The 15,014-nt window shown below is 37.5% G+C and overlaps 1 protein-coding gene across 8 annotated transcripts in view; it reads right to left on the minus strand.

Annotated features, from left to right (window-relative positions):
• KIF16B (kinesin family member 16B) overlaps positions 1 to 15,014 on the minus strand; it is a 150,058-nt gene that overhangs the window by 54,430 nt on the left and 80,614 nt on the right. For 5 of the 8 annotated variants that reach the window (XR_013543694.1, XR_013543714.1, XR_013543813.1 and 2 more), the window contains 3 exons: positions 13,028 to 13,078; positions 6,404 to 12,119; positions 5,055 to 5,144 (listed from right to left, as the gene is read on the minus strand). Coding sequence is in view for 3 of the 8 variants with exons in the window: in XM_020801251.3 (XP_020656910.3) it covers positions 5,055 to 5,144; positions 6,404 to 6,526; positions 13,028 to 13,078 (264 nt within the window). In the remaining 5 variants the exon portion in view is untranslated. The remainder of the gene's footprint in view (positions 1 to 5,054; positions 5,145 to 6,403; positions 12,120 to 13,027; positions 13,079 to 15,014) is intronic. The other 3 variants (XM_020801251.3, XM_020801252.3, XM_073003483.2) reach the window with 1 other exon arrangement.

Raw genomic sequence — 15,014 nt, forward strand, 5'->3', positions numbered from 1 at the left:
TCCCAAAAATGTTCGGGCCACTGCCCTACAATACACAAAAATCTACATGGGGTTAAACAAAAAAACTTCCAAAGTCACTCAGTGCATTTCCCCCCATTTGTCTGGATCAGGATTGAAAAAAAGGAAACTATTTTTCATATATAGAGAAAAATATGTCTTTTTGAGAAACACAGGGGATGGAATGCCATCATCTATTAATCTCATCATAATGCTAGCAACATAAAATTCAGCAGTGCATTGCTACTGGTGTATGATAGGAGATGCCTCCTTATCTTGTATCAATATACCACTGAAAGTTATGCCACTGGCAGAACAGGATTCTGGCAACGGTTAACTTCAGGAAAATACAAGAATGTGGGGAAACATGTTGATCATTTTATGCTTTTCTCCCCTCTGAAAAAGTTAGTTTTTAAAAGCCACTAACAATGTGTTATATTCAAATATGTTTTCTTAGAAATTATAAAATGTTATGCTTTATTGCCTGATCTATCACATACATTTATTAAGATTAAATGGAAGAAATGATGATATCCAGTTCCCGAGGTTGGAAATCATACAAATATGGACATGGAGAAAAGCTTTCCATGGTTGTCCCCTATGGGCAGAAGGGTTTTCAGAAAGATGCTGAAAAGGTAAAAATCTGTCACACGTTGTTTTCCTTTAGGATATGCGTACACAGCTTTTTTTTTGCCTGAAGGCTATATCAAGCATTGACTGATGAGCTGAGGGGATACAAACATACATTTACAAGAGTGAGAAGAAAGGGTCAAATTGCAGGGGTGGGGGGAGGCTTTAAGCATGCCTCATCCCCCTGATCTTGCTGGTTTGGGTTCAATTAGGCAAGAAGGAATCAGTGTTTTTTAGTCGGCTGGAAGAAAGAGAATGCCATACATTGCATCTCTATACAGCAACTACAAACAAAATGGTGTTTCTATGCTACCATCAGCAGCACAGAACTGGAGGAGGTGGAAGAGAATCAGCATTTGGCCCCTGAGTCTCTTGCCTTAGAAGAATGGTGAAGCACTGTCATACCAGTAAATACTGGATGGCTGATCAGATGACTGCAACTGGTCCAGAATCGAGCTGCGCGGCCTGTGAGTGGTGGGGCCGCTAGGGGACATATCAAGCCAATTCTGATTAAATTACATTGGTTACCAGTTGCTGCCCGGGCCCAATTCAAAGTGCTTGTTTTGACATATAAAGCCCTAAACAGCTTGGGCCCTGGATACCTGAAGGACCGCCTCCTTCCATATGAGCCTTCCCGGCAGTTAAGATCTAGCCAGGAGGCCCTCCTGAAAGAGCCGTCCCTCAAGGAGGTAAGAGGGACGACTTGTAGACAAAGGGCCTCTTCGGCAGCTGCCCCCAGACTATGGAATGCTCTCCCGACTGAGATTCATCTAGCGCCGACGCTGATAACATTTCAGTGCCAGGTCAAAACCTTTAATTGTTGTAAGCCACCCAGAGACCTTTGGGTAGAGTGGGCAGGATATAAGTAAATTAAATAAAAACAAACAAATAAATAAATATTTATAGACAGCATGTGGAGGGAGACTGGTGTTATGATGTTGCATTACACTCTTACCATTTTTATTAATTATGTATTAATAATTTTGTAATTATTTTAAGAAACTGATGCCCTGCCTTTCTGCCAAAGAAACACTCAAAGCACTCAAAGTAGATAATAATAAACCACAGATTGCAAGCACAACATAAAAGCAAATAAATTAAAACACGTTAAATTCTGAGCAATGAAAGAAAGAGGCAGCAGACAACCTGTTAGAAGAAACTTTTAGAAAGAAACCAGTTTACAAGCCAAAGGCCTATCTGAATAAAACTACATCTGACTGCTGGCACTAAAATGACAGTCAACCTTGTCTTCTTAACAGGGGATTCCAGAGATTGGTTCTATATTCTATGTATTGTTATACTTGTCTATGTAATTTTGAGGTGGTCCTGCTTTGAGCTGAACTGTTTTGAGGTGAACTTTCAAGAGGACAGGAGGAAAGGCTAAGTACAAAAAGTTAAATATGAAAAAATAAAGACTTGCATGAAAGTGAAAACTGGAGGGTGTGTGCATTGCTAAGTACTCTAGTGATATGTTTTTCTTCTAGATCACATCTTTCAGCACTGGGACTATATTGTGAACCACCAATTTTATACAAGCTACAAGGTCAGGAAATAATGACTCTTTAAAGTACCTGGTAGACATCTAGGCATGATTTACTAATGAATGCATAATTAATACCCTATATTTAGTGCCTACACTTACAACATTCCAATGAGTCATATTAGTCTTAAAATGCATTATGTTCCATAGTTGGATTAGATGTGTTTATTTGGTTATCAGTAACAATTTATTTACCTGATTTATATGCATGACTCAACAGAATTATATACTAGAGGTTTTCTCACATCAGATGGCAGCAGTTCACGCTTTCAAAGTGTTGGGACATTACCTTCCCAATACATCAATATTTCAATATACTTCTTTTGGGAATGTGGCAGGAGAAACATGAAATGCAGCTTCAAATTAAAAACACTGAGGCAGTAGCTCAGAACTGAACAACTAATGAGCTATAAAGTTCACCTCTACAGGACACAGCATATATTAGGCAAGCACACTTATTTATATTTATAATTGTTTATAATAAATATACATCTGGAGTCAGAAGATTAATTGTGAAAAATAGTCCTATGAACACAATATTATAAGTGTGCAGTATTTGCTGTTTTCTTTAAATGACATTAGGAAAATCATGTAACCGATCTTCCAGCTGAAGCACGTGGTAATAATAAAACTGTTTAATTATAACCGTTGTGAAAAGGGATTGACAAACCATTGTTAGCATGGATCAAATGTGTTTTGTTTTAACCCACTGTCATATTTTGAATTAAACTGCAAAAGCATTCTTTCAAGATCCACAAAAGCCTCACGTTCATTACGTCTGTTTATACCATTCATTTGCTCCTGTTAATCTTGGTGTATCTCTCATGTTGGTCTGCTTCTCCTTGAACAACTACTGTTGCTTTAGCATTTGAAATATATGAAAAGAGAGGCTGGCTCATATGCCATGGTAAACTGGGATACTGTACTATGAGGATGAGCCCTTGAAAGCTCAAGTGCCCACTCCTCCTCACCTCCCAACAAAGATTGGAGAAATGTTCACCACTGAGTTTCCACTTTTACAATTCCTGGCTTCTTGTTACATACCAATCAAGAAACATGGTTTAAAGTAAGCTCTGCTCAATGGCTAAACAAGCTATCTTTGCAGATTAAATCAACATAAATGAACCATAAATAAACTATAATCCTGGTTCACATGTAATGTTTCTTCTGATAGAGTCCAGAGAATAATGCCAACTACTAGAGAAAGGGGGAGCAGTGAAAAGATGTACAAGCAATTCCTGAGTTAGACTGGTTCTCCGATAACCTATTTCATTAGTGCAATGAGAATATTAAGGATTTAAAAACAGACACAAAACTATAAACCACAAAATATGCACATGGTAGAAAAAGTTTTGATCAGCATCTGGCCCTGATTGGTATGCATGGTAGACCACAAAGAGGTCGAAGTCAATTATTTTTGTTCTGCATCATGCTATCTATAAAGCATTAGGAAAGATAAAGAAACATTTGAAATGTCAACAATTAGGATTCAGTGATATGACATTCAAACAGAAACACTTATTCTTATGGTGACACCTAGACTACAATGTATTATTTACAAATGTATGCAAACAGACTTTTTAAAAGTTTTATCTTTTAGATTACTCAGTACATCCATGGTACCAACACTGGAATCTTACTGTCTATTTCCAGTGGCGTAACAACAATGGTATAACTTGCTGCACACTGAACTATGCAATTGGTGTGCAACAGGAAATGCCTACACCAAATTCTTAATTTATAACAATTTACCACAGAAAATTATGTTGCAGGCATTACAATAGAGATTGTAATTGATAAGATCCTGTATAATGATGCAGAAAATTGTCAGGGTCTGTGAACACAAAGCATTGTGACACCTTAAACTATCTATTCAATGTAAGCTTTTGAAGAGGAATATCAGGTGGAAAACAGGGATTAACACCATAAAACAGTCATGGTGGACATGTTAATCCTTGTTTTCCACCTCATATATCTGAAGAAATGGGCTAAGAAAGTCCACAAAAGCTTTTTGTTTTTGCCTGATATACTTGCACAGACTAACATGGCTACCTCTTCTAAAACTGCTTTTTTGAAACTCTTACTCTAACAACTGAAAATCTATTACCAGATAATATAGCCCACACCTATCCTTAGGAACAGATCTCTCAGTCATATGGACTAGAATAAACAAGAATCAAAACAAAGCAAAGGCCAAAAAAGGAGAAAATGCAACAATTAGGATTCAAGGAAGTTGTTAACTGTGTGAGTCATTCAGGCATTTCACATCTAGTAATGACTTAAGACCCCTGTTTTTTTCCCTTTGAAACTGTTCTAAAACAGCAACAATGATTAATGATTAAAGAACCCCAAATTACAGACAACAGCAGAAACAATATATGCAACTTGTCTCTACTAACCAAACACTGTCTTTATCTTATTTATTTATTTAATTTATATCCCGCCTATCTGGTCTTGCGACCACTCTAGGCGGCTTAGAACAGTGGTTCTCAAACCTGACTCTCCAGATGTTCTTAGACTAACATTCTCAGAAGCTTTCACCACTAGCCGCACTGGCCAGGATATGTAGTCCAAGAACATGTGGGGATGTAAGGTTGAGAACGACTGTATTAGAGCAATGTATGAATGTTTTGCCATGTAGTCTCTGTATTCTAACTCTCATGTTTCAAGAATTTGATGTGTTCCACAAAAGCTCACACTGAAACATAGCAGTTAGTTTGTAAGGTGCCAAACATTTTTGTCTATTTTTTGTTCTGGTTCTTGTTGATATGCTTGTGCAGACTAAAACAGCTACCATATAACACATTCATTCACAGAACTGCTATTAGTTGGAGGTGACTTGATGATACATACTAATAATAATCATCATATTTAATTGGTAACTGACCTCTGGGTACTTCAATTTCAATGTTTGATGCATTTCCCTAAAGCGACTGTACCGTCTGAATACTGTCCATGTCTCATTTAGGACTGAGATCTGTTGCATAAGCATAAATAAAATTGTATCATTAAAGAGAAAGAAACATACAGATTTCAGATAAATACATTTATTTGGTTTCCTAAAACTGATATTTATTTTCAGTTAAACCATTACTGGCAAAAGTAACTGGAACAAGGCATGAGGAATGCCAAATTGCAAGTTAAAAATTTAAAGCAGAATAAGTCTGGAAGAGAGCGAATTTGGGCTCCTTTATCCATAGCCATGGTTGCACAGAATCTGGCTCTCTATGTAATCCAAGGCTATGGAATGCATTGAAATGATGCAAACTTGGAACAAAGCCTGATCACATAGGTTCTTCCCAACTCACCAATTCAATATGGGTAAGAGCTACACCCACTGTTCATATGCAGCAACATGATATGACACTGTGGGGAAGAGACTTCAACACATTTAGAGCTACACATGAAGAACAAATTGTTGGACGAAGGTCACATCACTCTATAAAAATCAACAGGTGTTGATTTAGTTTTGCCTTATACAGTATATGCTGAAATGGACCTGTTGCACATTTTTACTCTCAATAATGGATATATTTGCATTGAGCAATGTAGTATATGGGAAGTGAATATACACACTAATACAGGATTGCAAAAGTCACAGACCCTCACAGCAGAAATCAATCAGGTAAAATGGTAAGGCAGAATATAATGGTAACATTTGGTGATGAGACTCTTCTCTCTATGACTATGCTTCTCAGACATATGGAGATCATAATCTCCTTGTATATCTTATAGAACTTGTGTTCCCTGCCTCAACATAAAACCTGCTCTCAACAGAACCTTTTAGCTCCCAGACCTCTTCTATATCCTATCAGTTATATCCTGTCATATCCTATTATGTTCCCCAACATCAGTCCATAACAACAACTTATGGAATCGGAGGGATCTCAGTGGATGGGGGCAGAATAAATGAAAACTGGGTATTCAGACCTGCAGGAGTGCTTCTCATTAAGCTCAGGCCATCACTGAACAGAAGCACAAAACCATGACTGAGTACAAGGCATTTATATCCCTCACTGTGGTGCTCCATATTCCTAATACAAAGACTAACCAATAGCTTGTGACCACCTATTTAACCCGTGTGCAGAAATAAAGGAAACAAGAAAAAGAAAGTGTGTGCACGCGCGCGCACACACACTTTCCCTTTTCAAGGTCTGCATTTCCCTTTAGTCAACATGTGACATGCAAATGAAAAGGGAAAAGTAGCTTTCATTTTAAAAAGCTCCAATACCTTACCTTGATTTCATATTCATAGTGCTCATCCTTTCCCTGCCCACAGAGGACATAGCGTGGAATACTAATTTTAACTGGATTCTTTAGGTCATCTGGGTTTGTTTTAACAGAGCGACAGATCATTCGCTATCAAATGAATATCAAACAGGAAGAACAAATTAAAACCCACATCATTCCATGAACAATACCCTCTGCAGCCAGGATATGTTATCCAACAGAAAAGTAAAATAAAATAAGGTTATACAGAAAATGAAGGATTAAATTCAAAGGAAATTGCAATCCTCTTATGAATGGTCAAACATTTTTGTCAAGTACAGAAGAGAAAATGAAAAGCAGCACAGAAAAGTGTTACTTACTAAGCACAAGAGAAAATATACAATAAAAACTAGATGGCTGTTAAATTGCTGAGAAATCTAGAAGGTTGAACCCAGAATTTTCATGACAAGAACTCCACATGAGACACTCCTGTTTGCAGAAAATCACAGAAGTGATAGGTGTCATTTATCCTTTCCCCACAGTCCCCTAAAAAATCCGCTAACGAAGACTGGGGAGCAAAATGGGTTTTTCTCTTTACAAACAGGAGAAATCTTTCCATTCACAGAAGGGTAACTCAAGATTTGGTGTATAACTATTTCATCAGAAAGCTGTTTAAATGACTTTACAGAATGCAGGTGTTTCAACCACGAGGCACCTTAAAAAATGGAACATAATTTTGTTTTGCACCTCTCACAAAAAAACACAATGGCTAAAATCCAGCAGCAGGTTACACTAGAGGAGGCCCACCGACTCAACAGAATTTATGAAGAAACTGATTCACCAAATCCCCACTGATTCAATGAGCTTACTCTAGTTGTGACTTACTGTTGCATTTCAGCCTATGTAACTGATTCTTGAAGAACTGCAAGGAGGGAATAAAGTTAAAATTTGATTTCTGCTTTATGATACAAAGTTCCTTTATAGGAAACACATTCTAGAAGTGGGACACTCATGGAAAACATCCTGGTTATAATTAACACTAAGAGTTGAATCACATTCATCAATTTTCTCAGTTCATATATGAATTTCCTTTTCCCTCAGAGGAATTTCATCAACAGCATGTCACCAAAATGTTGGATTAGGCAACAGCTTAGCAGCTAAATGGTTACAAATAAGGTCAGGCTAAAATGGTTTAAAACGTGGGTTTGAATAGAAGGTCAAAAAATTGGAGTAGATATGATGGTCATGGTCAAGTAGTGAGACTGCAAGAAAATGAAAATTTAGATTCTGCCTGAGACAGTGGTAATAGAGGCATCAAATTACAGCCCCCCCCCAATCACTGAAAATAAAGGCCTGACCCTCCTGGCAGATCTGACAACTGCCCTATTCTGGCTGATATTATCACATTATCTTTCCCAGATGAAAATTTTTGTAGAACTCAAAAACTCACCTTATTTTAATTTTTTAATGTTCCAGCAAAGATTTTGTTTAATCCAGAGCTTTGCTGCCATGAATGGATCATGTGAGTATTTCTTGCAAATACAGAAAAGGTGCTTTCTCTAAACCCTCTCCCAACTGTCTAAAGGTGGGCAAAAGCAGAACAGAGCCTCAAATTACAGTTTCCAAAAAAGGGGCAGGTTGGTGTGAGGCGAGTAGTCACCATGCAGTCCTATTTTTACTTGCTTTGGGAGAAACTACATGGGCTTAGTAGGGAATGCACATCCAAAGGAAAAGGCTGCAAGTATACAGTATGCAATTATTGGCCATGGTATAATGCAGGTTTATTCTTCTAAGTAAAATGAGATATTTGATAGGCATGTAAGTCCCGGCTCTGAATTACCACTGGTAATTCAGTGGACTTCAGAAACATTTTGAGTCTTATATGTATTTGTTCATTTCTTGATTTTGGGATGGTGACAAAGAAGGAAGTAGCTGGGTATGTGCATGGCATGATAAAGAATGTGAGGAAAATAGGTAGACAGATGTTGTCTTGTAAGAATGCCTCGGTCCTATATTGGATGAGCAATATGTGCAGCAATCTCTCAAATTGTGTCTTTGGACCAAACAGCTAACATCTTCACACATAACAAGTCCCTTCACATGTCTAGGTTAAGACCTTATGTTGCTTGGAAGTTATTACTGACGATGTAAAGTGATACACTGATCTGAACAGAAGCAGTGTTTATGGAAGAATTCAGTCATTGTGAACTGATAGCCCCTCCCCCCAGCTTTAAGTAAAGATTACAGAACAAAGATTTCCTTCAAGAATTGTGCATTGTACTGCAACCATATGCAATTTTCTCAATCAAACTGACTCAATAACCTCTTAAATCCATTATCAATATTATAACTATGATTTATCAAATGATTGTTTAATACCAGGTTTATAAATAAAAATATGAGATATTTTTTAGATGTCAGTACACAAATTAATTTTATGCTTCTCCACATTTATTCATTTATTTAGAGAATCTGAATCCTGCTGCCCAATTAAATGATTTTTAAAGTACCTTACAGGTAAAAAGGTGGTAACATCCACAAACATGTTGTTGTTTAGTTGTTAAGTCGTGTCTGACTCTTCGTGACCCCATGGACCAGAGCACGCCAGGCTCTCCCGCAGTTTGGTCAGATTCATGTTGGTATCTTCGATGACACTGTCCAACCATCTCATCCTCTGTCGTCCCCTTCTCCTCTTGCCTTCACACTTTCCCAAAATCAGGGTCTTTTCCAAGGAGTCTTCTCTTCTCATGAGATGGCCAAAGTATTGGAGCCTCAGCTTCAGTCCACAAACATAACAGTATCCAAAATGCTGATCAAATTTTTTTATCTCAGTAGATACATTGGAATACAGAACACGTACCTTATGAAACAAACTAAGATGCAAGAAATCTGCAAATTAACAGCATACAACAAAGAAGATCCTGGAAATCTGAATGAAAGATCATGCACCAAATAATGGGAAAGGAACAAGAATTTTATTCAAGATAAAGAAATCAGAATGAGAAGAGGAAATCACTGCTCAGTAATTCTTCCTGCAGGGAAATTACCCCTTTCAAATGTCCTTCCTTAAACAGAGCATAGGGACAAACATACATTTGGGTCTGTCGGTGGTAGCCTATCTTGTCCATGATATCCTTGTCCGTGTCCAAGAAAGCTTATGCTACAATGAATATGTTCATATTTAAGATGTGGTAGGAATCTTTTTTGGTCGGTACTTATCTTGATCCCAATTAACACCAAACTGCCAACATATTCCAAAACTAAAGCTAGCTTCCCAAATATAGAAGTGTTTTGAATTCAAACTATCCAATATACCTGCATACAAATGCAGTGTATGCAGCTATTTTGATATGAAGAGCTGCAAGCCTGAGAATGCTAATCAGCATATAAAAAGCTGTCTCTCCTCCTCTCCTACTGTACAGTTTAAATACTTTAAATTGAATTTTGACACTAACAGTTAAAAATAATTCTCAGTTAATCTTGGATATAGTAAAAAAGAACTATGAATTTAAATTCTGCTAAGGAAGTTTTCTTCAGAATGCAATCTTGCTTTTTAAAACCTATTATATGTCTCATGAAAGATACTTTCAGGTAAGACAAACAAATATATTTGACTTATCTGTATTCTCCCCTCCCACAGTGCTGGAATTTAGAACTACTGTACCTAAATTTCAAAAATCTAAAGGATTCAGATTTATTGTCCTGTCAAATGCAACATTAGCCTAAGAACATCTTCAGTTGAACTGAAAGTCAGTCTCCAGATACATGATTGGGTACTAGGATGGACAAGGCAACAGGAGGAAACATGACTCAACTGAATCTGTTTTTCTCTTTGAAAAAGGCAAGATGACGTGCTGGCTAAATCACAGCCAATCTTACTTGCCTTAGTAAACACAAGTTCAATTTGCATTAGATTCTCTTTCTCTGGGACAACCACAAGCCTGAGCTCACTCAAACAGTGCAACTGAATTCTGTCAAATTGTGATTGATCAGCAAGGGAATGTAAAGCTGTATGAACTGGGCCAAAGAAACTATCTTCCCATATAAGTCCTATATGAGTATTAGTAAGGACTAGTGATCTTATTTCACCCTCTACTTTCACTGTGGCATACAGCAGTATCTTAACTTCTCCTAAAGAAGGTCTGTTGCTTTCCATATTCTCATGGAACAAGTAAACTAGATCTGCTAAATTATTCTGAAAATCACAGGTGAGGCGCAGACCACTGTCTAAAACCAAGTCAGTGATTGCTGAATTCCAGTCTAGCGAAAGTTTCAAGAGATCTTCTTTAAGGAGGGGGTGATCTAAATCAGCGTAATCTGATGATGAAATCAAAATGCTAAGTATGTCATGGCATATTCTTTGTGTGAAGTATTTGTTAAAGGTAAATAGTTTCATTCCATTTTCTTCACTGGAACACAGAAGCTGGATGCTCTGTCCAGCGTAACCAATCTGGATTTCTCTTAATGTACCCATTGGAAGAACATGAAAAATTTTCAGAGTGTCCTCAAGTTGACCAGCTGATGATTGAATGGCATACAAAACAGAACCAAATAAAAGCAAGCATGCAGGTTCTGGTCCAGTTTTTTTATAGTTTCCCACTGCAATCCAGTATATTCCTTTCAACTCAGCAGGTGTGGCACAAATTTCTGGCAAGACACAAGTCAGATTCTGAAGCAGTTCATCCCAAGGACATTGCTGCAATTTCAGAAGCTCGTCTGAGAAGTTTACAAGATTCTGTTGAAACACATGGCTTATTTTCAGTTCTTTGTTTCTGAAAGAATTGCTAGACTCCTCAATGTGATCTGCTATGCACAGATCAAGTGAGATTTCTGAGGTCAAGAACTTCATGGCATTTTCTTTCTGCAAAGGAACTTCTGGACTGATGCTTGCAGCCATCTGCATACCTAAAACCAGATCAAACTGCTTCTTTTTAGCAGATTGAAAGCTTTTAATAAATGATGCCACCTGTGTATATGTCTTACTTTCTTTACAGAGATTGACTAGATCTTTGATTGGTTTTGAAAACCAGCTACTCTTAGATATGTGATAATTGGTATGACTGCATATATCGGAGAATTTGCCAAACAGATGTTCCAGAGTATAACTTTCTTTTGCTCGTGTATGTGAGTCATGGCAACGTCCTTGGCTGGCATTTGTAGTCCTTTCATTCAACTGTTCATCTGGGATCTGCTCACAAATTCTGGAAATATCATCACAGCATTCTCTGAATGCTAGAGAAAGGCAACTGGCAGACTGGTGTTTAGCAGAAATAGAAAGTTCTGAGGGAGGAACACAGTGGCTACGAAAAGAATCAAGTTCTGTATCTGAGCTATGGAATTGCCAAGAAGTAGTAGTTACGCTTGCATTTCCAGAATGACTGAGTGCTGCTTTCTCATCCAGCAAAAGACTAACTTTACATCCGTCATGCATTTGAGGAGGAGTTTCTGGGGAATATTTAAAGCAAGTTTTTTTGCTCATTGTGACTTTTGCTTGATTTGATTTGCATTCATTATAGCAGAGGTAACTGATATTCTCCCATCCTAGCAAACTCCTTTTATTTGCATTTTCTTGAGATACATACAAGGGCAAAATTGTTCTCCAATACGGATCAAATCTATCTAAATGTTCCTCCTGATTACTGAAGCCTGTTATTCTTGTATCTTCACCAACCAGCTTATGACATTGGCTGTCATCGTTAGAGATACCGAGAAAGTCATAAAGAGGCAACCAGGGCTGTCCTTTCTGTTTGAAATGTTAACAAAACAAACAAAAACAAAACAAAATACAAGAGCCTTCGTATACTTAACAAGAAAGCAGTTCTAATTTACTTTTTACACGTGAATTTAGTTGTGCTGTGGAATGATAACTAAAAAGTAAAATCAAAACCAAATTTAATTAAACAAGATGGGGTGCGTTTCAAAGAGAAACGCTGGAATTTTTATTTGCCATCACCTTGCATTTAGAATACCATCCATTTCACTTATGTTCTGGAGAATCAAGTCAGAATGCTAAATCAACATAGAACTCCTACTGATCTTATGAAAAGGCTGCATCTTATATCTACAATTCCCAGAGAAGAAATTAACATTTTTTGTAATCAGAATATTGTAAAAAGCTTTTATTTAGACATTTATTGTATTTCACAAGAGAGCAGAGAAAAAGGCTTGGCTAGATTAAAAAGATGATCATTAAAGACTTTGAATCAATCACAGTTGCATACAATATTTCTGTATTGTGCCCAAGTACTTGGAAAACTGAACATTATTTGACCCGGCTGTCAGCTTATAGTCTAAGGACAGAAAAAGCCATTTCATTAACATGATTGGAATTTGGACCTCTAATACAACTAGAATTTAGATGCGTCTCACAGTGAGTTGTAAATAGTAACCTCCAAATACAAATTGTGCTTCTACCTTCACAGAGCTTTGAAAGGGATACTGCTGCAGTATCAAATTATTTTAAAGCTATTATTACCATTGCAACTACCAAAATCTTTACCACGGAGGCTTAATTTTAAACCTTTTCCATTGGCCATTAATCTTCCTAGAATACAGAAATATAATTATGCTGCAAAATGTTAAGAAATTTAATTAGAGAGCATGCTATAATTTAAGATTAGTACTTTCTCAAGGTGACAAGCTATAACTTACCTCATACTTCAACTTGCGTTGAAGAGCACCATTATGAAATTTCTCGTTATCCTGGGTAGGAAAGCAAAGACATGGATAAAAATGTTTCATTTTTAAAAATAAGTTCTATAAAATAATTAAGACAACAGATAGCCTATTTTAGTTGGAATACTAGTAAAGCAGGCCAATACAGTTTTTTAAAAAATCTGATACTAAATGAGCTTAAATTCAGATGTGTGGTACTGGCAAATATAGGCCTTTCATATTTTAACAAAGGGCCACAAAACATGAAAGAGGTTCTCTTTCACATATTTTGTATTCTTTCATTGATTGTCTAAAAAGAACCCTAAAGTATGATTAATTCATGCTTATGAAAGCATGAATGATTCATACTTTGGGGTGAACAAAAGTTTAATTTTTTTACTTGTTGGGGGGACTGTTTTGATTGCTTCTGTGGGATTGTGTGGACCAGGATAGTGGACTTTGCAACTGTGCCAGTGCACCATGGGTTGTGTGGGCAGTTGCTACTCTTCATTGTGTGGTTGATGGCATTTGGCATAGATTTGTTCTCTGCTGCCCTCCCTTGCTTTCTTGTTATAGTTATTCAGGGTTCTCTATGGGTTTTGGAGTACCAGAAGACACAAATGGGGAAACCAAAAATGAGTGTGAAATTCAAAAGGGCCTTTCATGTAAAATGAAAGGACTGGAGCAGAAAAAGTACAAAAATGTAAGAAGCACCCCTTGAAATGAAACAAATACATTTTTTTTACTGTGTACATCCCTATAAACTGCTACTTGGCTATCGCTATTTCTGATAATTAACAAAACTGTACCAAGTTAGCTGCCACAAATTTATTCTTATAATGCAGTCAGTTATGTTAACTGCTGTATCTGAAGAGCATGGAACAACAAATAGCTAATTAGTTATGCTACTAAAGGATTTTTTTTTCATTTTCTGAACTGAGAGAATAAATATATATATGTGAAGTAGGATATACTGTGAGATATTGTGAGCAAGAATATCTGTTCCTTGTGTGAGAAAAAATAATTACAAAAATCAATAGTATTAAGGAAATGACATGCAGAGAGAGCTGAAAATTTCATTCTTCATGTTTTTTTCAACATGACATGTCAATAACCCATCAAACAAAAATGAAGACCTTCGGTGTGGCACCTTTGCTGTTCCCCCATTTAAAAATCATCCTAGTCCCAGACTGTCACTCCCGCTGAAATTTTGAGGAAAACAATCAAAATGCACTGTCCTTGCTAACAAAGTTCTCAGAGTTTCCAAGAGGGCTAACTTTCCTTTCCAGTATTCAAGGGGCTGATGTTAAAATATGCACATTTCTGGCTCAGACAGAAATGTTCTGTACATCTAAAACATTTGTGATATGTTGGAAAGTCATAAATCACAACCTGTCATCTATCAGCCCTAACCTTTTACCCTAATAGGGCAGAACATGGAGGCTGCATGCACCAGCCCTGGAGCAGTGCACATATGGAGACTTGCCTGCTACATCACAACCATGCCAGGCAACATCCAAGAAAACACAATGTTGCATGGAAGTTGGCAAGTCCTCTGGATTCTGAGTGTGAGTCTTTGGACCAGAGTCCCAAGTCCTCACGTCTGAGTCTTTGAGTTGACAGACCCATCACCCGAGGGCTCGTGTGCAGACAGGGAAGCCAGGTTGGCACATGTGTGTGTACAGAGACAGTGGGATAGCATCCCTTCCAGGAGAAGGGCCTGTTGCCTGCACCTACACATGCACTGCCCTGCTGACAGGCTGGCACATATGCAGAGGAAGTTGATTGAATTTTTTACCTCTATGCATGCACTCCCAGGGAAGGCCTAACAATTGAGTAACACATGCATGGTTGGAGGCATCAAGCCTAGCTTGCCTTCCAGGAGCCAGGCCTGCTGCCTCTGAAGATGGTGGCAGTGGTGGGTGGCAGTAGGAGATAGGGAGACCCATAGGGACTCAATAACATGACTTAGACAAATGGGTTC

Source organism: Pogona vitticeps, chromosome 1 (genome assembly GCF_051106095.1).
Source record: "Pogona vitticeps strain Pit_001003342236 chromosome 1, PviZW2.1, whole genome shotgun sequence".
Lineage (NCBI taxonomy): Eukaryota > Metazoa > Chordata > Lepidosauria > Squamata > Agamidae > Pogona > Pogona vitticeps.